At 37.2% G+C, this 22,841-nt stretch overlaps 3 protein-coding genes and 1 non-coding gene across 6 annotated transcripts; 1 reads left to right on the forward strand and 3 right to left on the reverse strand.

The window, feature by feature from the left end:
- The first annotated feature begins 1,435 nt into the window (after positions 1–1,435).
- LOC147535208 (putative fructokinase-7) lies at positions 1,436–5,341 on the forward strand. 2 transcript variants are annotated; one of them, XM_086648762.1, is made up of 7 exons: positions 1,436–1,862; positions 2,740–2,948; positions 3,442–3,654; positions 3,753–3,950; positions 4,086–4,226; positions 4,717–4,833; positions 5,057–5,341. In XM_086648762.1, the coding sequence occupies exons 1-7, from the start codon at positions 1,844–1,846 to the stop codon at positions 5,189–5,191; spliced, it is 1,032 nt and encodes a 343-aa protein (XP_086504888.1). In that variant the 5' UTR covers positions 1,436–1,843; the 3' UTR covers positions 5,192–5,341. The 2 variants fall into 2 exon arrangements, with proteins under 2 accessions (XP_086504888.1, XP_086504889.1); XM_086648763.1 differs by having other exon boundaries at positions 1,649–1,862; positions 2,746–2,948.
- A 438-nt stretch (positions 5,342–5,779) lies between these two features.
- TRNAL-UAA (transfer RNA leucine (anticodon UAA)) lies at positions 5,780–5,862 on the reverse strand. Its single transcript has one exon. It is a non-coding gene; the product is annotated as a tRNA-Leu (tRNA).
- Positions 5,863–6,024: 162 nt separating this feature from the next.
- On the reverse strand, positions 6,025–9,045 carry LOC147535210 (uncharacterized). Its single transcript, XM_086646576.1, has 4 exons — positions 8,399–9,045; positions 8,267–8,328; positions 7,229–8,179; positions 6,025–7,137 (listed from the first exon to the last, which is right to left on the reverse strand). The coding sequence occupies exons 1-4, from the start codon at positions 8,676–8,678 to the stop codon at positions 6,550–6,552; spliced, it is 1,881 nt and encodes a 626-aa protein (XP_086502702.1). The 5' UTR covers positions 8,679–9,045; the 3' UTR covers positions 6,025–6,549.
- Positions 9,046–12,296: 3,251 nt separating this feature from the next.
- On the reverse strand, positions 12,297–15,349 carry LOC147535211 (homeobox protein knotted-1-like 7). 2 transcript variants are annotated; one of them, XR_015227374.1, is made up of 6 exons: positions 14,931–15,349; positions 14,693–14,813; positions 13,246–13,439; positions 12,991–13,122; positions 12,638–12,858; positions 12,297–12,481 (listed from the first exon to the last, which is right to left on the reverse strand). XR_015227374.1 is itself a non-coding variant. In XM_086646583.1 (5 exons), the coding sequence occupies exons 1-5, from the start codon at positions 15,240–15,242 to the stop codon at positions 12,718–12,720; spliced, it is 900 nt and encodes a 299-aa protein (XP_086502709.1). In that variant the 5' UTR covers positions 15,243–15,349; the 3' UTR covers positions 12,462–12,717. The 2 variants fall into 2 exon arrangements, 1 of the variants encoding a protein (XP_086502709.1); XM_086646583.1 differs by having other exon boundaries at positions 12,462–12,858.
- Between the last annotated feature and the right edge of the window lie 7,492 nt (positions 15,350–22,841).

A 22,841-nucleotide genomic window follows, 5' to 3' on the forward strand; every position in this document is an offset into this window, starting at 1 on the left:
ATTTTAATCTGTAAAAGTGATAGGAATGGCTTGAAGAAGTCTCATCATAAGATGGGAGTACAATATTAAGGGTCCAAGAAGCCAGCTATAGTGAGAGATTGACTTTTATAAGATCCTTTGAACTTTTCTACTTTCTTTTTTACCCTACCCTAAGCTGTCAACATGCTCAAAAAATGCGTGTATTTATGCCAATCTTATCTCCTCCCATTCAATCTTAACATCTAGAAATGTACACACAATCTCTAGTGTAGCTTGAGGACATAGTACAAGTTGTATTCGTCAATCGTCATGCAGTCTCTCACGTGAGAGAGTTCTATGTATAGACACTCGATTCAGACGTATGGATAACAATCTTGAAATTGTAAGTATTTTTAGCCGATGCTTTAAGGACGGAAAAATCGTTGTTTGCACACGTAAGAATTTTTTCACATTGATCCAATTGGCTTTATTAAATTAGATGACAACCTATCTTATTTTATATAGTCGTCGGCCAACGAAACTCGCCGGAATCTCCCCTTCTCTCTCTCTCTCTCTCTCTCTCTCTCTCTCTCTCTCTTCTCCCTTTCTTATCTCTCTTCTTTGTCGCTTTTATCTCTACTCTCGTCTCTATCTCCGACGAAGGGGAGGAGCCCCTTAGCTGGATCTCGTCTGATTTCCAAACGAAACCGAATCGGTTTCGTTTGGAAACCAGAGCTCCAGTGAAGGGGCTCCTCCCCTTCGCCGAAGCTGGAGAGAGGAGAAAAAAAAAAAGAGAAGATGAGAGAGGAAGAAGTGTTGCCGGAAATGGTGGAGGGTGTCGCCGGAATCTGTGGTGGAGATCGCCGGAGTTGATGGTGGCAGTGGAAAAAGAAGAAGAGGAGACAAGCTAAAATTTCAATTTTTTTTTGTTTCCGCCAAAACTTTGCACCCCCAAAATTTCTTTATTTTCTCATAACACCGACCTTATTATTAGTTGCTTGACAATCTATTGGACACACCCAAGAGGAGTAGAGAAGGGCCCCCCCCCACAAGCGCATGTATGGCTTGGATAATTTAAATCTTTGCTCTAACGCCCCTATCATCTCCTCCACGTTACCTAGTCGGTTACCCCTTTCTTTAGGGATATAAGTTCAAGGAACATTTTTAACAGAGAAACACATACAACTGTAGAATCCGTGTGAGAAGAAGATAGCTGCGGTAAATCTTAGGGAAGTGATCAGAGAATACAATTTCCACCAAAAATTAAAATAGTTCCCTCCGTGGCTCCGTGCCACGACCCAACAAACATCTTTATTTATTTTATTTTTTTGTTGAATTTTGGGATATTATTAAGCAACTAGAGTACCATTACAATACATAGATACTATAAAGTAAGGTATATTTTCCAACAAACATCTTTATTTACCTCTTAACAAAAAAAAAAAAAAAACAAACATCTTTATTTGGTTGGTAGACTTATAGTTTTTTATTCATCTTAACCCATTATTTCTAGTTCAACAAAAAAAAAAAAACCCATTATTTCCAACATTGACAAACTTTAATGTATACAGTATACTCATGTGATAACTTGTAACAGTTCTCATTCTCAAAACAGTGGGCAGGTGGCAGCAGTGGCATCCAAAATAAGAGCAGTAAGAGGGAGAGTGGAATTATTATTATTATTATTAGTAGTATTAACTAGTAATAAAATCCGTTGATTAGGAGGAGGTTGGGACAAACAACTTGAGCTCCAAAACCCACATAATACTTTTCCCAATATTTAACCGACATCAATACTCTTCTTCTTCTCCTCCTCCATTAATACTTTCTTTTTCTTCTTCTCAAAGTTTTTGATCTTCAGCTACCAGCATACTTTAGCATCAAGATGGGTAACCCATCTTCAGGTGTGTACTTAAATCTAACCTGTTTAACTTTGCTTATGGAGATTGTTTATTTATAAGTTTCTTCAAAATTTCATTTTCTTTGAATCTGGATCTTCTTTGGTTTACCCAGAAAGAATTATGAGATGAAAAATAGAAATCTTAGAATTTGGAATAGTTTCTGTTAATGGGTTTCTTTTGTTTTTAGTGAAGAATCTTCAGGAAAGTTATTTTCTAATGATCATTGAATATGAGATTAGTTGTCACTGAAGTTCAATGAAATCTTTCTGTGGGATCAACACTTGGTATGACAAGGAACATAAATACAAAAAGAGAATGAATTCTTTATTTGGGATCTACAAAACGTTTAGAAAAGAGAAATCAGAATGGGTAAAAAATAGGATTTGGTTATTTTCCACATTTAGTGTTTGGGTTAGGGTAGACAAAATTCTTTGAGATAAACGTCAAAAACAATGACTTCATTAACTTACATAGTCCATATTGTTCCCTTTTTTGACACCTAGGTCCATATTGTCCCCTTTTCCGAACACCGAGGTCCGATCTCTAGGCCTAGGGTTTTGTTTTTGGCGAGGGGTCCACGAGCCCACCCAAAAGGCCTCAACACTTTATAAGATTGAGAATGAACCAAATATGTAGGCTCTGGTTGCTCTCCCAAGCGATGTGGGACTATAACATACCGTGCCACATGTTAACAATATCTAAGTTGTATCATTCAGTTCATGTTCTGTTCTTATGCTAAGAATTTTGTTTAGGTGAGCCTGATTGGAAATCCTACTTCCATATTTAAGAAAGCTTACAGGTTTTAGGTAGTTGTAAGGACATTTTGATTTGGAATTCAAGTCAAATTGATGCTTCGACATGTGATTTGCTATATGTCTAGATGTAGATAAAGCTCTCTCGGCGAATGAAAATGGAGGTTGTAAAGAACTTGTAGTTTGCTTTGGGGAGATGTTGATAGACTTTGTTCCAACTGTTGGTGGAGTTTCACTTGCCGAAGCACCAGCATTTAACAAAGCTCCAGGTGGAGCTCCTGCTAATGTTGCTGTTGGTGTAGCGAGACTTGGTGGCTCATCAGCTTTTATTGGGAAGGTGCACACTCTACTCTGCCTTTTACACTCCCACTTTTATGTCAATAATTGTACGAGTCATGGAGATGTCTCTCAGAAGTTTCTTGCAATTACTATGGTTCATGCCCGAGGCATGATTCTTCAATTTGAAAACAAGGGATACGAAAATCACATAATAGAAAAATAATCACTTCGTTGTATTCATAAATATTCTTCTAGCAATAAATTGAACTCGAATTTTCAGTCTGTATCTCGTTTTGGCAGTTACTAAAACACAATACTTGCCGAATTGAAGTTTCATTTACACTCGGACTTTTTAGATCTGCAATGGTTTGAGATTGTTAGTTTTTTCTTCTCTGTTTACTGAACTTCTAGTGCAGAGTTCATTTGCCCATGTACTCGTGATCTTTAAGAACCTCGTACTGACAGAAAAACTGTGATTCTCTTCCCTTTTATGTGTAGTTTTAAAGTAACTTTTTGGCTCTAGTTATAAGCTGTGATGATCTATATTTCAGGTAGGTAAGGATGAATTTGGGTTTATGTTGGCTGACATCTTGAAGCAAAACAATGTCGATAATTCTGGGATGCGCTTTGATGCCAAAGCAAGAACTGCTCTGGCATTTGTAACACTAAGAGCTGATGGTGAACGTGAGTTTCTGTTTTTTCGAAATCCAAGTGCAGATATGCTTCTTCGTGAGTCAGAACTTGACATAGACCTTCTTAAGAAGGTAAAACAAGTTATAGCTTTTATCTTCAAGGACCTTAAACTCTCCGTCTCTCTCTCTCTCTCTCTCTCTCTCATTAATTGTATCATTCATACGTGCAGGCAAGTATCTTTCACTTTGGATCCATAAGTTTGATAGAAGAACCATGTAGATCAACACACTTAGCTGCTATGGATATAGCTAAACAATCTGGTTGTATTCTCTCTTACGACCCGAATTTGAGATTACCATTATGGCCATCAGCTGAAGCAGCTCATAAGGGAATCATGAGCATATGGACCAAAGCGGATATCATTAAGGTATGGCTTCTTAAAGATCCCAACAATCTCGTTATTCCCCTTCTTTTTTATTAAGCCAAAAATTACATTTAAGAACCTAGATTTAAACTTCAAACTCATGATTTCGTGTCGAGGGACTTGTTTTGCTCTTCACAGATTAGTGAGGAAGAAATATCATTCTTGACTGGAGGGGATAATCCTAATGATGATGATGTAGTGCTAACTAAGCTATACCATCCCGATCTTAAGCTTCTGATTGTAACTGAAGGAGCAGATGGCTGCAGATATTACACCAAGGTATGCATATCGATTTTGTCTGTCCACATGATACCATCGTAACAGCTCATGAATGATACCTGGGTTTACCAAGTTTGTGTACATTCAACTCAAAACCAATCTGCATGAAGTCAAGACGCCTAAGATATCATATTATCGGTCGTAGGTCTTTCATTTGTCCACATGGAACTATTCTCAGATGCCTTCTTATGTGTGGCATTCTTTGAGAATAAAATGTGTCCTTTCCTAAGTAGCGTGGAGCACGTGTGATGGTATGTCGAATGTGAACCTCTAGCTCTGGCATTACATTATTCGTTATGAGACTTCCTCTGTCTATGTGGGACTATTCTTACAAGTTCCCTCTGAACGGTAATAAACTTCTCTCATTCCAAGTGAAGTTTATTAGATAGTGGTCCCTTGTTCGTGAATTCGTGGAGTTCTATACTTGTATCTTTTATACTTAGTCTGTACTTGGCTCAGTTTTCTTTATCTGATATCAAATTCTTAACAGGAATTCAAGGGCAAGGTCCGTGGCATTAAAGTAAAACCTGTTGACACAACCGGTGCTGGTGATGCGTTCGTCAGTGGGATATTATATAGTATTGTGTCTGATCTTAACCTCTTTAAGGTATCGCTACCACCCTTGCACTTTTCTCTCATAAATTCGAAGAATGGTAAGAAGTTTTGTACTAAGATTTAGTACTACACCTATTAGCGAAGTCCACTTTTGGTATATTTACTTCATAAAAGCATAAACATTTGTTCTTGTTATTAAAGCTTCAAAATCTTTGTTACAAGCCTTGAGCATCAATCTTTTTGGCATCTCTTGAAAGAGTTCTATTTTGTTTTAGGATGAGAAGAAGCTAAGAGAAGCTCTCTTTTTTGCGAACGCCTGTGGAGCCCTTACAGTAACGGAAAGAGGCGCTATTCCTGCATTACCCACGAAAGAAGCCGTTCTTCGTGCATTGCCGAAATTTGCATCATGAAAGAGAGAGAGAGAGAGATGTTTGTATCTTCTATTATTATTTTTTTGCGTTGTCTTCTCAGAACAGATATGACTAGTCATTCCACTTCCCATTGTTCCTTCTGCCATTTTATGTACTCTTTTGGTCTTTTATGAAAAAGTTGAGCTACCATGCATAATAGTCACTATAATTTGCATAGTAGTAGTGTCAGTCATATAGATGACTTTTAACTGGTTCATTTGGAAGCAAGAGAACAAAAGAATCTTCGGGAAACATGAGAACACACACGAAGAATCTAGTCTCATATATGAATCAAGTCTGTATTCTGTGTTGTCCGGTGGAAGGTAGGTATCAAAAGTCGAGGAGATTTTCATGTGTTTACTGCCGACGGTCTTCCTTTGTGAGATTTTTCTTTTTTGCCATTCTTTGTCCTTCGGCCAACCTATTATATCTTGCTTGCTTTTACAGATAAAAGTAAATAAGAATATGCGCGGAGGCCACACCCTAAAAGCATCCAAGTGACTTGTAACAAAGAAACGATTCTAATTAACAAGTTGAGATAAAGGAAAACAAAGTCATCCAGAGAAATGCAGAAACAAAAACAAAAATTGCTGGCTATGGGGTTCGAACCCATGCGCACTTATGTGCAGAAGATCTTAAGTCTTCCCCCTTAACCACTCGGGCAAACCAGCCTTGTTGTTAAATGGAGATTCATAAATATTTAATCGCAAGCAACCTATGCACGTTTTCGTCTCCAATTTCGTTCGGAATGGATACTATTCATATAGTAGGATTGACAAATTTGTTGTGCACAAAATGTAAGCAAAGAGGGTATGTGGGGAAAAAGGAGGTACGAATTTTGTCACAGGGCCATCAACTTACAATTTCCTTCTCAATTTTTTCTACTTACACACTTTATTATAGATATACATTTTCATAACACGGTACAGTAGTAGTCGTTACTGAAATGATATGTCTTTATATACAATCTTTTCGCATTAGTTGGTTGTAATTTGCAAGAATTTACCTGCAGATCAACCCCACGAGTAAACTAACATTGTCTTCTCATACGAGACCGGTCTGTACTTACAAGTTTTCCCACTAGTGACCCTTGATGGCTGACCAAATTCTTCTTGAAAAAAAATGAGGTAGTGATATATTCTCTCCAACATGGCTATAGTCTTCTTGGATCTTCATTGAACTTCCCACATACATGGGAAAATTTACCCGCCAAAAGATAGGTTACCAAACGAGCCGCATCTTGTCACGTGATTCTCATGTGACTTTTAATTTTTTTCTGATTCTGTTATATCATTAAATAGAGCCATTTCTCTTCCAAAAAACCGTTTGATTTTGACGTCATTTTCATCACAACCGAGTCATACCGATTCATGAAATATCATGGCAAGAACGACTTCATGAACGAGCGAGTCAACAATGTCTCTTTCAATTTCCAAAACAATAGATTCACCTTCTTCAAAAACAGATAATGAGAGAATATTAGCATGAAAATTGGAAGGAGAAGGAAGATCTTTCTCAATTAGGGCATCAATATCTTGAAGAATTTGACAATTAGATAATGGTGAATTTTTAATCTCAACCCATAATTTCTTAATAAGTTCACCTCCTTTCAATCTTGCTAATTTCTTTACAATATTTCTTGAATTCATCATCAACCCGGGTTTCGTATTCAAATATGGTATCAGAATTTCACTCAATATCTCATCAACTAAGTTGAAGATCAATCTTCTATTGGATCGATTTCTTAATGAACCCGTCGAAATAAACGAGTCTTCTAAATGAGTAAAAATTGATGGATCAAGTGGGTGTGAAAGTGAATACCATTTTGTAGATGAAATGTTTGAGTTTGTTTCGATTCCCATACACTTTAGTATTCTATTAACGTATCGGAATTCTGCAACTTGATCGATGAGTTTGTCGGTTCGATGTTCTTCCTTCCGAAAATCCTGGTTAATTTCAAGGTAGCCCAATACACAAAGTTAGTAGTAACAAGTAAGAGAATGTATAGACAGATAGAAACAGAGAGTGAATTAGTACCATGAGAGTTGGTGATGGAATTATTGAAATTTCTTTTGATAATGTTGGGGATGATTGTGATTTCTGCTTCTGGGGTACCTTGTGATCTAGTGGTATATTCAAATATTCTTGCTTTGATGCAGCCGGAGATTTTCGAACTGATACAACTTCTTTACGTTGGGTATACCGTTCGCAACTAGCTCTCTTGCATTTGTCGATCGTTTGCTGTTTCGGTAACGGTTGAGTTCTCCGTCTCCGTGATGCTATTAACTGTGGTGGTGCTGGTCCCACAGGTGGTGGTGGTGGTGGCTGTGGTGATGAAAGGCTTGACTTTTTCGCTTTGGACCGTCTTGGAGAATTTTGATCTTGAAGTTTAGAAACTGCAGGGGCAGCGGTGGACCTGGTGGTGGTGATTGTAGGAGCAAAGAAATTTGTGATATCTCGACCCATTTTTCGACTAACACTGTCTTTAGCTTGCTTAATGATATCTCTTTTTCTAGATTTATTCAAAGATGATAATGAACTCAAACTAGTAAGTGAATCAACTGATGATCTTCCACCAATGTAATCAAATTCTTCATTCATCAAAAAATTTTCTTTGTTGATTTGAAGAGAAAGTCTACTTGGATCAAAATCTGATCTTCTAGTTGATGAAATTCTTGTTGGTGTACCAGGTAAAGATCTTGATTTTGTACTATTATCATTTACCCTGTTTCTGGTAACTTCATGATGATGATGAGATCCAAATCTGTCATTAATGGAGTCTTGGAGTAGAATTCTGTTATGGGTTTTGCTTGAATTTGAATTTTGTGAAGAGGGTAATGAAGAAGATGAAATAGTTTCAGGTAAGATATCAAGACCCATTAAACGAGCTACCAGAGTTGGGGTTTTAATACTAGGAGAATTACTTGTTTCTAATGATGAAAAATCTGTAATTCTTCCTTTTTTTCTTGTTTGCACTCGAATTCCTACCTGTTTAATCAAATACAGATTACGAAATTATACTAAACAGAAAGTTCAATATTTAGAAATTGGCTTTAATTTTAATTGATCACTTACAGGAAAACCAAAATCTTCATCTTTAATCTCTGTTTCTGAGCTGTTTCTTGGTGGTTCAGGACCTGAAATTAAAGAATACCCATTAATCCAAAACTCAGAGTTTCATTAAAGCTAGAGAGAGATGGGAGTTACCATTGTTTGGAAGATTGGGTACTTGTTTTTCTTGGTGGATGAGAGAGGAATTATTAGGAGGTTTGAAACAGAGGAGGTTATGGTTGAGAGAAGAAAGTTGAAGCTGATGGAAATCAAAGAATTGAAAAACACCACTCATGCAACTAACAGGAACTGTTGAATTGTTACTCTCTTTATATATTCTGCCTGAAGATTTTTTAGTGGAAGAACTATTAGAGGAGGAAGAAGAAGAAAAAGATTTTTCAGCACCCAGGACTCTGTATTTTCCTCTACCACCCATAACACTCAATAGTGAAAATTAAACAAGGTGATTGATTGTTCTATTTCTTTCAATTTCTTAGAGAGAGAGAGAGAGAGAGGGACTGAAGTTAGATATATTTTGAAAAGATTTTAGAGAGGGAGAGAAGGAATATGGAAGTATGTGAGTAAGTAGTATTAGGAAGAAGAATAAAGGGGAAAAAATAGGATCCAAGTGAAAAAGCAATTGAACAGTAGTCTTCTATGAACAAATGCTATAGTAAGTATATATCATCTCTCATTCACTTTGCTTGTTTCTCTCTCTCTCTCTCTCTCTCTCTCTCTCTCTCTCTCTCTCTCTCTCTCTCTCTCTCTCTCTCTCTCTCTGTAATCTAGTAGAACAATAAAACAACACAAAACGCCAACAACACGACCTAACAACCATTCATTGGGAATTGAATTTTTAGAGGTCTACTAACATCACCAAACGCTCCCCCTCTCTTCACTTTCTCTCTCCACGTTTTGACCCTATTGACATACAAGCATTACAAATTTACAATTGATTCAAAGTTTTGTAATAGGGTAAATTCAAACTTAGAGTGCCGCGTATCATTTTTAGATCTTTTTCTTAAAAATTCTCTCTAATGCAACACTTTATTTGGATTTTTAAGATGATGTGTTGATGGTGGAATAAAGATATCTCAAGAGGACACTCTAGAAATAGAGTCTTCTATATTTTCTAAATAACTAATTATTTCTTTATAAAAACAAATATATTACATAAGTAAATAAGAATTTAGAGTTTAACATCGGAGACAAAAAAATTGAGGATCTCTATTTTCGCCACTATTCTCAATTCGAACGTGACACACAAGATGAATAGAGATTTTTTTTTTTTTTTAGTTTTGCATTGGAGATGCTCTCGTTAGCTAACTCAGCTATAGAGGGTGTCAGGGAGTACACCAGGGAGTCCCCCAATCATTTTGTAATGTTATCTTTCTACAAGTTTTGAAACTATAGAAAAGAATATCTTCTTGTAAATATTTGCAATAAAAACCCATTCAGAAGGGAAGTATAATTTCAAACCCGAGTGTGTATATTTTCTACATACTTGTATATGATACCAACCGGCATGGTTTTCTTGTGTTACCAAACATGATCCCTGATTTTTAGAGATAGGTTTGGCTTCTTGATGTGATTCCCTGTGATTTCTTTTTTTTAAATTGTCATGTCAGCACGTCTCAGACTCTTTAACTTCTGAGGTGAAAGACTAAATCTCTTACCACTTCAAACAAGAGATGTTGGCGTGATTCATATGATAGCCCCGCCTTAAATATGTTTTTTTATTTGGAAAGATTCTTTATTGGCTTCTATTCATGATTAGCTTTCCCTTTTCTTATAAATTTAGTCTGATCTTCTTTTATCGAGTTCCCTATGGTAGTCCCACTTAAATACGTATTTTTTTTTTAATATTGTTAGCGTGGCTCGAACTTAAACATGTCATTTGAATTAAGACCAATACAAAAGTGAATCTTCGACTTAATTTTGTAGTTTGTTTTGAAACCATAAGTAAAATCGCTAGTAGAGTTGCCAAAAACCCTTGGTTGGAGTGGTAAGAGGTATAATCTTCCACATAGTGATTAAGGGTTCGAGGCACACGCTGAACGATTCAAATTTTTTTTTTACTAATAGACCCAAAGGGGGCAGGGACATAGGTCATGAATGCATAATGAACAGAAGAAGATAGCAAATGGTGGGGCAAGTACAATTAATTGAAAGAAGGCAACATTATTATTCATTTTTGGCCGATTTACATGGAATCCAGTAGATTGAAGCCCGGTTCTTATTCATATTCTGGGTAGAAAAGGGATATTAGAGGAGGAGGAGCGTCTGATGATATAACATTATAACTACTACTACTACTGTCTTATTACTGAATATTCTTGTCGGTCACATGCAATACGTGACCAACAGAGAGAGATAGAGAATAACATTTACTCCAATCTAGGGAGAGAAAGAGAGAGAGAAAAAATGAGATTTGGGACATGGACGACAGTATGATCAATCATTTGCCCGTTCATTCCTTCACCTATATATATCCATTTTTATTTCTACATAGGTAAGAGAAATGCTAAAGGGTCTCAAAAGAGAGGGAGCAGAAAAACTGATATATAGTCGACTTCCATTGGGCTCTCAATATGAGCCGGCCGGTTGCATCACCGACCCACCGTTGACCCGTAGTCGCCCTTCTTTTTTTTTTTTGTTTCGAACGGCAATGCTCAATAGATATGACAAGAAGAAGATTAATTAACTAACTTTCAAGGATGAATAACACAAATAAACTTTTACATGGAAATTGACTTTGAGAAAAACATTATAATTAGTTCACTTGCATTTGTACCTCTGGAATTATGACTCCAACCACGACCTTCAAGAAGTACCTCAAACCACAGCCATTCAAGTACTGATCGAATACCCTACGGCGTAGGGAAGGACTGATTGGCCTTGGTCAGCCCATCCATGACCTATAACAGTTATATCTGATCAGCCCCTATGGCCTGAGGAAGTTCTAAAGACACCTCCCCCACTTTTGTTAGAAGCAGCTCCTTTGACATACAACCCCCAAACTTTGGTGGTAGGAAAGCAAAAAACAAAACTTGGGGTGGCTTTAAACCTTTTGGATTATGTTGCATATAAAACTCATATAATATGGATAGCAATCACAAAGTACAAAAAAATTTGTGTTTTTTTTTGTACTTTAAATATACAAATACAATTCTGTTGTAAAAACAATAAAGTTTTTGTAAAATTTGAGTGGAAAAAAAAATGATAAAAATTACTAAAGGAAAAAAGTGAAAATGAATCGGTAGAAGATAAGGTAGTTTATGGGTAAGAGGAGAAAGCAACACATATGTAGGAGTATTAAACAATGTTCATTTCTTGGTATTGTGTAGCCTATGCACCTACTAATCTCCACCAACACATAACAAACTAATTTAATTTGGTCATAGAAAGCAGTTGCCAGGCCACACCTGCAACTCATTAACTACAACAAGATTGTATTAATTTTTGTCTAACAAACTTTATAATAAAGGAATTATATTAACATTTTCATTTACTTTTGTTCTCCCCAAACATTTTCCTTAACAAATTATAAGACAAAACAGTTCAACAAAAAAAAATAAAAAAAATTATAAGACAAAACAGTTTGGTAGTGGTTGGAAGGTTATCGTATTCCACCATTCTTTTTGTATTAATAATTTGATCCTAATGGCCGGAAACTCCGGTGATCTATGGATTGTTGAGAGAACACACATGAGCTTTAAGAGTATCTTCAATGAAATACTCAAAAAAAGTTCTGTCGTGTCTCAATTGATATTTGTTTTCCTAGATGGTTATTGTCGATATTTTTTAATTCAAAAGGCATCTTCACTTCAAAACTCTAAAATTTAAAATTATTTAGGTGTCATTTGTAAGATAGGTAGTTTTACTTTAAATATTGAGTGAACAATTGAAATCTACTTGAAGAGATTCTCAAATATTGATCGTTTTTCAACCACTAGATGTTCCACTTTTCGTTGCGAAATTAAGATATCTTTGTTAATAGAGTCTTCTATTTTTGAGCGTATATATCCTTATTCGGCATCCGCCCAAGTGTTGAAATCACTCTATTTATTGACTCAACCTAGGTTCAAGAAAAACTGGTACTGTTTATTTTAAGAATAAGAATGGAGGATACTGAATTTTGTTAAACTTTAGGACAACATTTAAGCTAATCCTCAGTTCCCCATTAGGCCATTAATATTCAAAAGGAAATGAGAATCATTTTGAAGGAATAGTCTTATACTATGTTGTAAGAAGAAAAGATCACTCACTATAATACATAATATATATATCTTAGTCTAGGTTAAAGTATATTACATTCTGTATTTGATTTCAAACTTCTCTATATTTCCTTTTATCATCTTTGATTTTTGAACAACCAAGAAAGCAACTAGCTACATGACCTTTAGGGGAGTTGGTTAGGTCCCAATCTCGCTTTCTTTTAGATGTAGTAAGATTCGAGCCCGTCTGCTGGTTCCCTAGCGTTTGCGCTTAGACTTCAAAGATGTGATAGATTGTGAAGTAGTATGCCAATTTCGCTTTCTTTGGTTGATAAACCAATTGTTAATCTGTTTAAGCTGTAATCCTGTCTCTTCCACTAGCTTTGCCTTGTCATCTTCCTGCAAAAAACAAGCATTAAATCTTTACCTCCAAATATCCAATACTCGTACTTCTTCCTCTCAGATCGATCGATGATTTGCAACAAAAAAAAAAGAAGATTTTGTGAGAAAAAAACCAATGAAGTTACTTACAGTTGGGTAAGGCCATTTAGAATGTTGCTGCCACCAATTTCTCAACACTGAAGTTGTATCACCAGGTAATTTTCCAGCTCTTCTTTTTCTAAGTATTTCCTCTCTAACATCTTCTATCCTTGACCTAAATCCCTACAAACACAGCACAAATTTGATAGATTATTTTTAATCAAAACTTTCTATACTTAAACAAAATGAATCAAGAAAAAGGAAACAAATTACAAAATTCAATTTAAAAGTAGTTAGCAATTACACCTGTTTGAGTTCAACTTTCAACTCTTCTCTAACTCTCTCCATTAATGTCCTCTCAGATTCTGTAGGAAGTAGAGGCCCAAAACCCATCATGTCATGACCATCAGAAGCACCTGAATTATCAAATGAATATTCCATCTGTAGTTCATCTTCGTCGTCTGACATTGTTGCTTCTGTTCCTTCACCAAGAGACACTCCTGAAAATAATTTGAGTTTCATATATTATATTAGTATCAAATGACAATTGACAAGTGCTACATGTATATAAGGTAAATTATGACCCTTTAAATTCGAACCCACAGGCTCCTAGTAATTTAAAGAGATTTACACACAACTATAGTGCAAGCATATTTAATTGAAAATTGGTATTTCGTCCAAGACTCCACCTCAACTATAATGAGCATGCGGCTAACCATAGTAGGGCAAAAATCTCCAAACAAGTTTCCACCTCAATATGTTAAGATGTCCCATATTTTGTGAGACGAGAAATTCTATTCCTCATTCCAATTGCTCCTCCTCTAGCCGTATGACTGATATGGTGACGTCTCATTTGAGCGTGGAGCAAATAGAGAGAGAATATGTCCAAGTGAGAAGTCGTGAGACGTCGCCACGTGGGTCGGAGGGCTGGAGGAGGGAGCCCATGGAGGGAGGAATAGAACTTTTGGCTAGCTAAAGCCCTCAGTAACATAAAACACTCAAAAAGGACTTACCAGGCTGAAAACTAGAACTATTCTAGATGACTTGAGATCCCACAACACCCACTATTCCTAGTCTCCTACCATCATATACCTAACTAACCTAACCACTCCCAACTACTATTTTTAAAATCTCTGGACTGGATCCCACAACACCCACCCTCTCTATCTATATATATATATACTAGGGTAAAGCCCGTGCCCTATGGGCACGGAAATTTCTATATGCATATTAGGTAGTTTTGGTTTTTTGTGGGTAGTTATAAAAAAATGGGAGAGAATTAAGGAACTTCTGTTTCAGTGGGTTTGAAATTCAATTTTGGTTGTGGAATGTCGTGGTTTTTTGTGGGTAGTTATTATGGAAAAGGTGGGAGAGAATTAAGGAATTTCTGTTTTAGTGGGTTTGAAATTCAATTTTAGTGGTTAGATTAGAAAATTCTTGATCAATATCGGACGGACGTGAATATCCAAAACATAAATCTACGGTCCACCTCAAAAAACACCATTGTGTTTTATATAATATATATATATATATATATATATATATATATATATATATTAGAATATGTACAATACATAAATCTTAATTTCAAGAATCCCCCATTAATCTGACTTCCTTTTCTACCAAATTAAACCCACCAAAGACGACATTAAAAGATTAAAGAGATGAAATTGTAATAAAATGAACAACAACCCATGAGAGATTTACCTATCTATCTAGGCAATGAGTGTTAGTGAGAGAGGGATGTACGTACCAGTGAGAGCTTGAAATGAGTGTTGAATTTCACGGCAAGCCATGACTGCCTCAACAGCATGACCTCTTACATGTTGTTGAAGTTGTTCTTTAAAAGAAGACAAAACCATCAAATATTGTGACTGCAAAATAATTAAAACCCATTTTAGAGAGAGAGAGAGAGAGAGAGAGAAATCTTCTAGAACTAAAATGGGGAAATCTTAGATGAACTAATTGTAAGTAGTAATTAGTAGTAGTACCAAGAAGTAGTCAAGTTGTTGTGTTTGATGAGGAGAGAGAGGATTATTAGTACTAGTATTAAGTTGTTGTTGTTGAGATTGAGAAAGTTGAGCATCAATTGAAGGTAAATAATCAACAGGTGTAGAAACACGAAGACATCCAACATGAGCTCCTAATAATTGTTCATAAAGTGGATGACTTACTATCTGATCTCTTTTTATTAATTCCCTCCTCATCCTCCTAATTTCATCTTCTTCTTCTTCTTCACTATTAACACAAATTCCACCTAACATCATTATCAACCCTGCTGATCTTGCTGGTTCTAAAACCATTCCCTTTAATTTCTAAACCCCAAATTTTAAAGAAAGATTTATCATCAGACCCTGCTACCCAAGAGTAGCTAGAGAGAGAAAGAATGAAAAATGGAGCAGCAGGTAGTTTTCTTTGTTGTTTCTCTGTTATTTATCGATAAGTCGATTTCTCTTTGTCTTGGCTTAATTTAGACAGAGTTTCCTTTCCCTAACTTATAGAGAAATAGAGTAAATAATTAAAGAATAATGATTTATCAATATTCCTTCTTTCAGTTAATGTAGTCGAGGCGAGAATAGATTCTCTTTCCTTAAGACATTTTACACCCCCGTAACAGTACCAAACGTTAGGGTGAATGCTTTCGGGATACAACGACTAACCTTTCAGAATTTTAAGATGGTACTTCTATATTCTGAAAGCGGACGAACCTTTGTAAGTAGTATGAGCTCTTGGACTATATGCGGATGATGTTCTGGATGCTTCGAAAATTCAAATGTCACTTAAATCTTCTTTCCTTTCTCTTTCTAAATATTTTGGTCTAACCAAAACTATTAGAAGTACTTGCTAATTAGATATTCTAGACAAACCAGAAAGTTCTAATTGCTTATGAGAGAAGAGAAGAAGAGAATGAATTGAATTGATTAAAAATGAAGTGGGTTTGGTGGGTTTATATAGGAATTGAATAGGTATATTATTTTGGGACACATCTCTAGAGTTTTGGGGACAAAACTCTTGGTTTTTAGGGACACAACTCTTTGAGAAGAGTTGGTTATATAACTGGGATTTTCGGCTAGCTTTTAGACCGTTGGATGGGCCTTAAAAGCTCGGGAGAAGCAGCAGCCGTTAGATGGCCGAGATCTGTACCGAAATCTGCCCTACGCGCTAGCCACGTGTCCGTCATATGTGAGATCTCGCAAGTCCCGCCTCTGTCCTGACGCGGAGAGAAGCGCGGCCGTTAGATCTTCCCTTGAAAACACGGGTGGAACGCGAGCCGTCCAGATCCGGATGTGCTCGCTTCGCCCAGATGGTCCCTCACTTAACTTTGCCCCTTTTGATGTTTTAGTACCTATTTCAACCGATCTTCGGTCAAACTTTAACCTTGAATTTCTCATTCATCCGGAATCGGATTTGAGTGATTCTTGGCTCTAAATTGAAGAGCTCGACGAGACGAACGCAATGGCACGTTCCGTTTCTGAGTTTGACGAGTCGGGTCGAGCCAAAATTGGCTCCGATTCCAACAATCCCCCACATGAATGGAAATTTGAGGTTTTATGTTATGATATATGCAGACATACTATACTGACAGACTGACACTGACAGAGCTCAAATGCGGAACTTCGCTGCATCGGAAGAAGGTAGTCTTTCGACTTTGAACCTTTCCTAGTGAATAACTACAAGGTTTATAAGGACGGCAGTGAGCTTTACGTCTTGAACTGAGTCCTAGGAATTGTAATCCAATATAGCTATCACACAGCTAATTCCTTACTTACTTAGGTTCTCGGTTGTGTTCATTTCGGCCCTGAACATTCCCGATTTCGTGTGTGCTTTAGAGAAGTCGGCCTAGACGACCTTCCCACAGAACCGGCATCAATTCACACACATATAGGTTATCCGTAATAAGGTATCCTGCTATACCTCACGTTAGAATCAAGTTCTAAGTTTTCGGATTTATTAAAAGCTTAATGCTTAACCTCTCAATGCAGGTAACACTGTTCTCATCCTAGGAATGGGTAAGAGATAGAAATCTCTTACAGTGTTACTGTCGAGTCAGGATATAGCTTCAGTTGCCCTTTGAACCTAGATCGTGGGATCTCCAGTCATCTAGGTAGGGTTTCACCATGCCTTTACTCATTTACTTTAGGCGTTAGCCCCATTCCCCTTGATGATGCAACTCTTAACTCTCTAGATAACCCTTTTGTAAATGGATCCGCTAGGTTATCTTTGGATCTTATATAATTTATAGTTATGATCCCTTCAGAGAGAAGTTGCTTAACGGTATTATGTCTTCGACGAATGTGTCGAGATTTACCGTTGTACATCTTGCTTTGTGCCAGTGCAATCGCTGCTTGGTTATCGCAGTGTATGTTAATTGCAGGCACCGGCTTTGGCCATATTGAAATATCTTCAAGGAATTGTCGCAGCCATTCTGCTTCTTCCCCTGTTTTATCTAGAGCAATGAATTCTGAATCCATTGTCGATCGAGCAATGCACGTTTGCTTCGAAGATTTCCAAGATATGGCAGCCCCTCCTAGTGTAAACACATATCCACTGGTTGACTTAGTGTCGTCGGTATCTGATATCCAATTTGCATCAGCATATCCCTCTAAGACTGCGGGATATGTGGTATAATGGAGTCCGTACTCCTTCGTCTTTCTTAGATACCGTAACACTCTCGTTATGGCGTTCCAATGTGTGTTATTCGGGTTACTCGTAAATCTACTTAGCTTACTGACTGAGTAGGCTATGTCTGGTCGAGTACAGTTCATTAGGTACATCAGACTTCCAATAATCCGAGAGTACTCTAATTGTTTTACTGCGTTACCTGTATTCTTCATTAAGTGAATACTTGGATCTATCGGAGTATTCGCCATTTTTAGGTCATTTTTGCTGAATTTTTCTAAGATTTTCTCAACGTAATGCGTTTGAGATAAACTTATCCCTTCATCCATCTTGGAAACCTTAATTCCAAGAATGACTTCTGCTTTCCCTAAATCTTTCATGTTGAAAGTTTTCGAAAGCATCTTTTTAGTTGTATTGATGACGTCTAAATTATTTCCCATAATCAGCATGTCATCTACATACAAACATAGAATAACACATCCTTTCGCAGTGATCTTTGTATAGACACATTTATCACATTCGTTGATCTTGAATCCGTTTGATAATAAAGTGTCATCAAACTTTAAGTGCCACTGCTTTGGAGCTTGCTTTAGCCCATATAGTGATTTCACTAATCTACACACTTTCTTTTCTTGTCCCGGAGCTATGAACCCTTCTGGTTGGTTCATATAAATCTCTTCTTCGAGTTGTCCGTTTAAGAAAGCGGTTTTTACATCCATCTGATGAATTTCTAGATTATATAAGGATGCTATAGCTACTAACACTCTTATTGAGGTGATTCGACTAACTGGAGAATAGGTGTCGAAATAATCTAACCCTTCCTTTTGTCGGAATCCCTGTGCGACAAGTCTTGCTTTATACTTGTCTATAGATCCATCCGTTTTCAATTTCCTTTTGAAAATCCATTTGCAGCCTAGAGGCTTGCAACCCGGTGGGAGGTCTACTAGCTCCCATGTATGATTTTGCATGATGGATTCTATTTCACTATTAACAGCTTCTTTCCAGAATGGAGCTTCTGGAGTAGCCATTGCTTCTGTGAAAGTTTGAGGTTCATTCTCTACCATATAGGTTAGAAAATCAGGACCAAATGTCTTAGCTTTCTTTGTTCTTTGGCCTCTTCGAGGTTCGAGTGTTGTTTCCTCGATTTCCATATCATCTTCTTTAGATGTTTCTAGATTTTCCTCTTCCTCATTTCTTACACGTTTTCTACTTTCAGATGAGACTTCTGAATTCTGTTTGAAAGGAAAGATGTGTTCCAAGAACTTAGCATCTCTCGATTCCAGAATGGTGTTTACGTGTATATCTTCGATTTCAGACTTTTGTACTAGAAATCTATAGGCGCTGCTATTTGTTGCGGGCCCTATGTATACACAGTCCACAGTTTTAGGTCCTATCTTGACCCGTTTAGGAGGAGGAACTAATACCTTTGCTAGGCACCCCCACACTTTCGTGTATTTAAAAGATGGCATCCTTCCTTTCCATAATTCATATGGAATTTTACCGGTTTTTCTATGGGGTAACTTATTTAATAAGTGATTCGCCGATAATATCGCCTCCCCCCACAAGTTCTGAGGTAAACCAGAACTTATTAAGAAAGCGTTCATCATTTCTTTTAATGTTCTGTTTTTCCGTTCTGCTACACCATTTTGTTGAGGTGTATAAGGAGCCGTCGTTTGATGAACTATGCCATTCTTCGCACATATCTCGGCGAAAGGAGATTCATACTCTCCACCTCGATCACTTCTCAAAGTCTTAATCTTTTTATTAAGTTGAGTTTCCACTTTGGTTTTATAAAGCTCGAACTTATCGATTGCTTCATCCTTACTCCTTAGTAAGTAAACATAACAAAACCGAGTGGAGTCATCGATAAAAGTGATGAAGTACTTTTTACCACCTCTGGTTTGAACCATTTTTAAGTCACAAATATCACTGTGAATTAAGTCTAGAGGTTCTGTGTCTCGTTCTATTGATTTGAACGATGTCTTAGTCATCTTTGATTCTACACATGTTTGACATGTTCGTTTTGAATCAATTTTGACTTTCGGAATTAACTCTAAGTTCATTAATTTCTTTAATGACTTGTTATTCACATGTCCTAGTCTTTCATGCCAAATATTAAAGGACTCAGCAATATAAACGGAATTATTAGTTTATTAATAATAGACGCCTTTGGCGTTACAGAGGTTACATTTAGTTTAAATAACCCCCCACATAAGTAACCCTTCCCAACATACATCCCATTTTTAGACAGGACGAAGTTATTTGACTCAAAGACTAGTTTGAACCCATTCTTGCTTAGAAGAGAGCCAGAAACCAGATTCTTTCGGATATCTGGAGCATGAAGTACATCGTTCAAAGTTACTTCCTTCCCTGAAGTGAACTTTAGCTTGATCTTCCCTTTTCCTCTGACCTGGGTGGTTGAGTCGTTTCCCATGAACAAGGTTTCTCCTTCAGCTGCTTCGGTATAGGAAGAGAAGAGACTTTTCTCACCACAGATGTGACGAGTTGCTCCGGTGTCGACCCACCACTCTCTCTGGTTGTTAACTAGATTAACTTCAGATACCACTGTACAGAGGTTCAAGTGTTGAAGTTTCTCAGTCACATCTTCGGCTTCAGTAATCATAGCGCATAGATTCTGAGTCTCGGTGTCTTCTACTAGCGAGGCTTGGTCATTCGCCTTCTTATGTCGTTTGTTTGGTTTGGAACGACAATCCTTAGCCAGATGGCTTCTTTTGCCACAGTTGTAACATTGGCCGATCCTTGTCTTTTTCTTCTTTCCTCCGTCTTTAGACAGATGTTTACGCTTTTTACTCGGACCGGTTTCTACGACATTCACGTTTGAGAGTCTTTCAGAGTTCTTCTCGGCAAGGCGACTGTCCTCTTCGATTCGAAGCTTTAGGATGAGTTCTTCAAGGCTCATATCCTTATTCTTGTGGCGGAGATAATTTTTGAAGTCTTTCCACCCCGGGGGTAATTTTTCAATCAGAGCTCGGACCTGGAAAGGTTCATTCGTTATCATGTTCTCTGCCTGTAGTTCCTGTAGGAGACTCTGCAATTCCTGGACTTGGGTCATAACTGGTTTTGAATCAGTCATCTTGTAGTCCAAGAATCGTCCTACGATGAACTTTTTGACACCCGCCTTTTCAGTTTTATACTTATTGATAAGGGTGTCCCACAGTTGTTTAGATGTTTCTATAACCGAATATAGATTATAGAGCCCGTCATCTAAACTGTTCAGGATATAGTTCTTGCACAAGAAGTCTTCTTGTTTCCACGCCTCTATTTCAGCGGTACGCTGTGCTTCATCCTCTATTTCTGCATAGGTGGGTTTCTCTTCGGTTAAGTATTTAACCAGGCCCAATGTTGTGAGGTAGAACATCATCTTCAATTTCCAACGATTGAAGTCAGTTCCCTTGAACTTCTCTGGTTTTTCCCCATTCGTGGTGTTAGGCGGAATAACCCGTAGAGTGGTTCTTGTTCTTGCCATTTCTGAAACACACAGAAATTAAAACAAATCAATTTCTTATAACTAGAGAAATAAATATAAAATGTCTTAAGATTGTTGTTTCTCTGTTATTAATCGATAAGTCGATTTCTCTTTGTCTTGGCTTAATTTAGACAGAGTTTCCTTTCCCTAACTTATAGAGAAATAAATAATTAAAGAATAATGATTTATCAATATTCCTTCTTTCGGTTAATGTAGTCGAGGCGAGAATAGATTCTCTTTCCTTAAGACATTTTACACCCCCGTAACAGTACCAAACGTTAGGGTGAATGCCTTCGGGATACAACGACTAACCTTTCAGAATTTTAAGATGGTACTTCTATATTCTGAAAGCGGACGAACCTTTGTAAGTAGTATGAGCTCTTGGACTATATGCGGATGATGTTCTGGATGCTTCGAAAATTCAAATGTCACTTAAATCTTCTTTCCTTTCTCTTTCTAAATATTTTGGTCTAACCAAAACTATTAGAAGTACTTGCTAATTAGATATTCTAGACAAACCAGAAAGTTCTAATTGCTTATGAGAGAAGAGAAGAAGAGAATGAATTGAATTGATTAAAAATGAAGTGAGTTTGGTGGGTTTATATAGGAATTGAATAGGTATATTATTTTGGGACACATCTCTAGAGTTTTGGGGACAAAACTCTTGGTTTTTAGGGACACAACTCTTTGAGAAGAGTTGGTTATATAACTGGGATTTTCGGCTAGCTTTTAGACCGTTGGATGGGCCTTAAAAGCTCGGGAGAAGCAGCAGCCGTTAGATGGCCGAGATCTGTACCGAAATCTGCCCTACGCGCTAGCCACGTGTCCGTCATACGTGAGATCTCGCAAGTCCCGCCTCTGTCCTGACGCGGAGAGAAGCGCGGCCGTTAGATCTTCCCTTGAAAACACGGGTGGAACGCGAGCCGTCCAGATCCGGACGTGCTAGCTTCGCCCAGATGGTCCCTCACTTAACTTTCCCCCTTTTGATGTTTTAGTACCTATTTCAACCGATCTTCGGTCAAACTTTAACCTTGAATTTCTCATTCATCCGGAATCGGATTTGAGTGATTCTTGGCTCTAAATTGAAGAGCTCGACGAGACGAACGCAATGGCGCGTTCTGTTTCTGAGTTTGACGAGTCGGGTCGAGCCAAAATTGGCTCCGATTCCAACATTCTTGTACTATAATGAATGTGTAGTATGAGAGAAGTCTGAAAGGGTATCTCTCTTTGTAAGTATATTGATTGATTGGGATTTGGGATGAACCTGCAATTCAAAGATTTATAAACAGATTAAGCAAGGTAGGGGAAATAAAGTTGAATTTGAAAGAAGACTCAACTACGTAATTATTATTATGACAGAAAAAAGAAGGAACCTTTGTTGTACTTACTGGTTGTTTGGGTTGTATTCCAAAGTTCTGATCATTGTACAGCTTTTAATTTAGAGAGAGAGAGAGAGAAAAAAAAGGATTTGTTTTTATTTAGAGAGAGAGAGAAAGGAGGAGGAAGAAGTGGTGGTGGTTGTACAAGGGCAGCAGCTGAACCCTGCCTGAGATTTGATAGCTTTTTGAATCTGATCTTTTAAGCATGTTTCTATCTCTCTCTAATTAAATCACTTTTGTACTTGACCTAATTATAATATGCCTTTAATAATAAGGTTGGATTAAGATTATAGAGAGAAAGAGAGAAAAGAAGAATGAGGGTGTGGTTGTTGATTTATTTTTTGCTTGTAAAATTTGGATTGGTTTCTCTCTCTCTTCTACCTTTTTCAACTTCTCTTCTTTTTGCTCTTTTTCTT

The sequence above is a fragment of the Eschscholzia californica genome, unplaced genomic scaffold, assembly GCF_041429995.1.
Source record: "Eschscholzia californica isolate CP2 unplaced genomic scaffold, dmEscCali1.0.p SCAF_6, whole genome shotgun sequence".
Classification (NCBI taxonomy): Eukaryota; Viridiplantae; Streptophyta; class Magnoliopsida; order Ranunculales; family Papaveraceae; genus Eschscholzia; species Eschscholzia californica.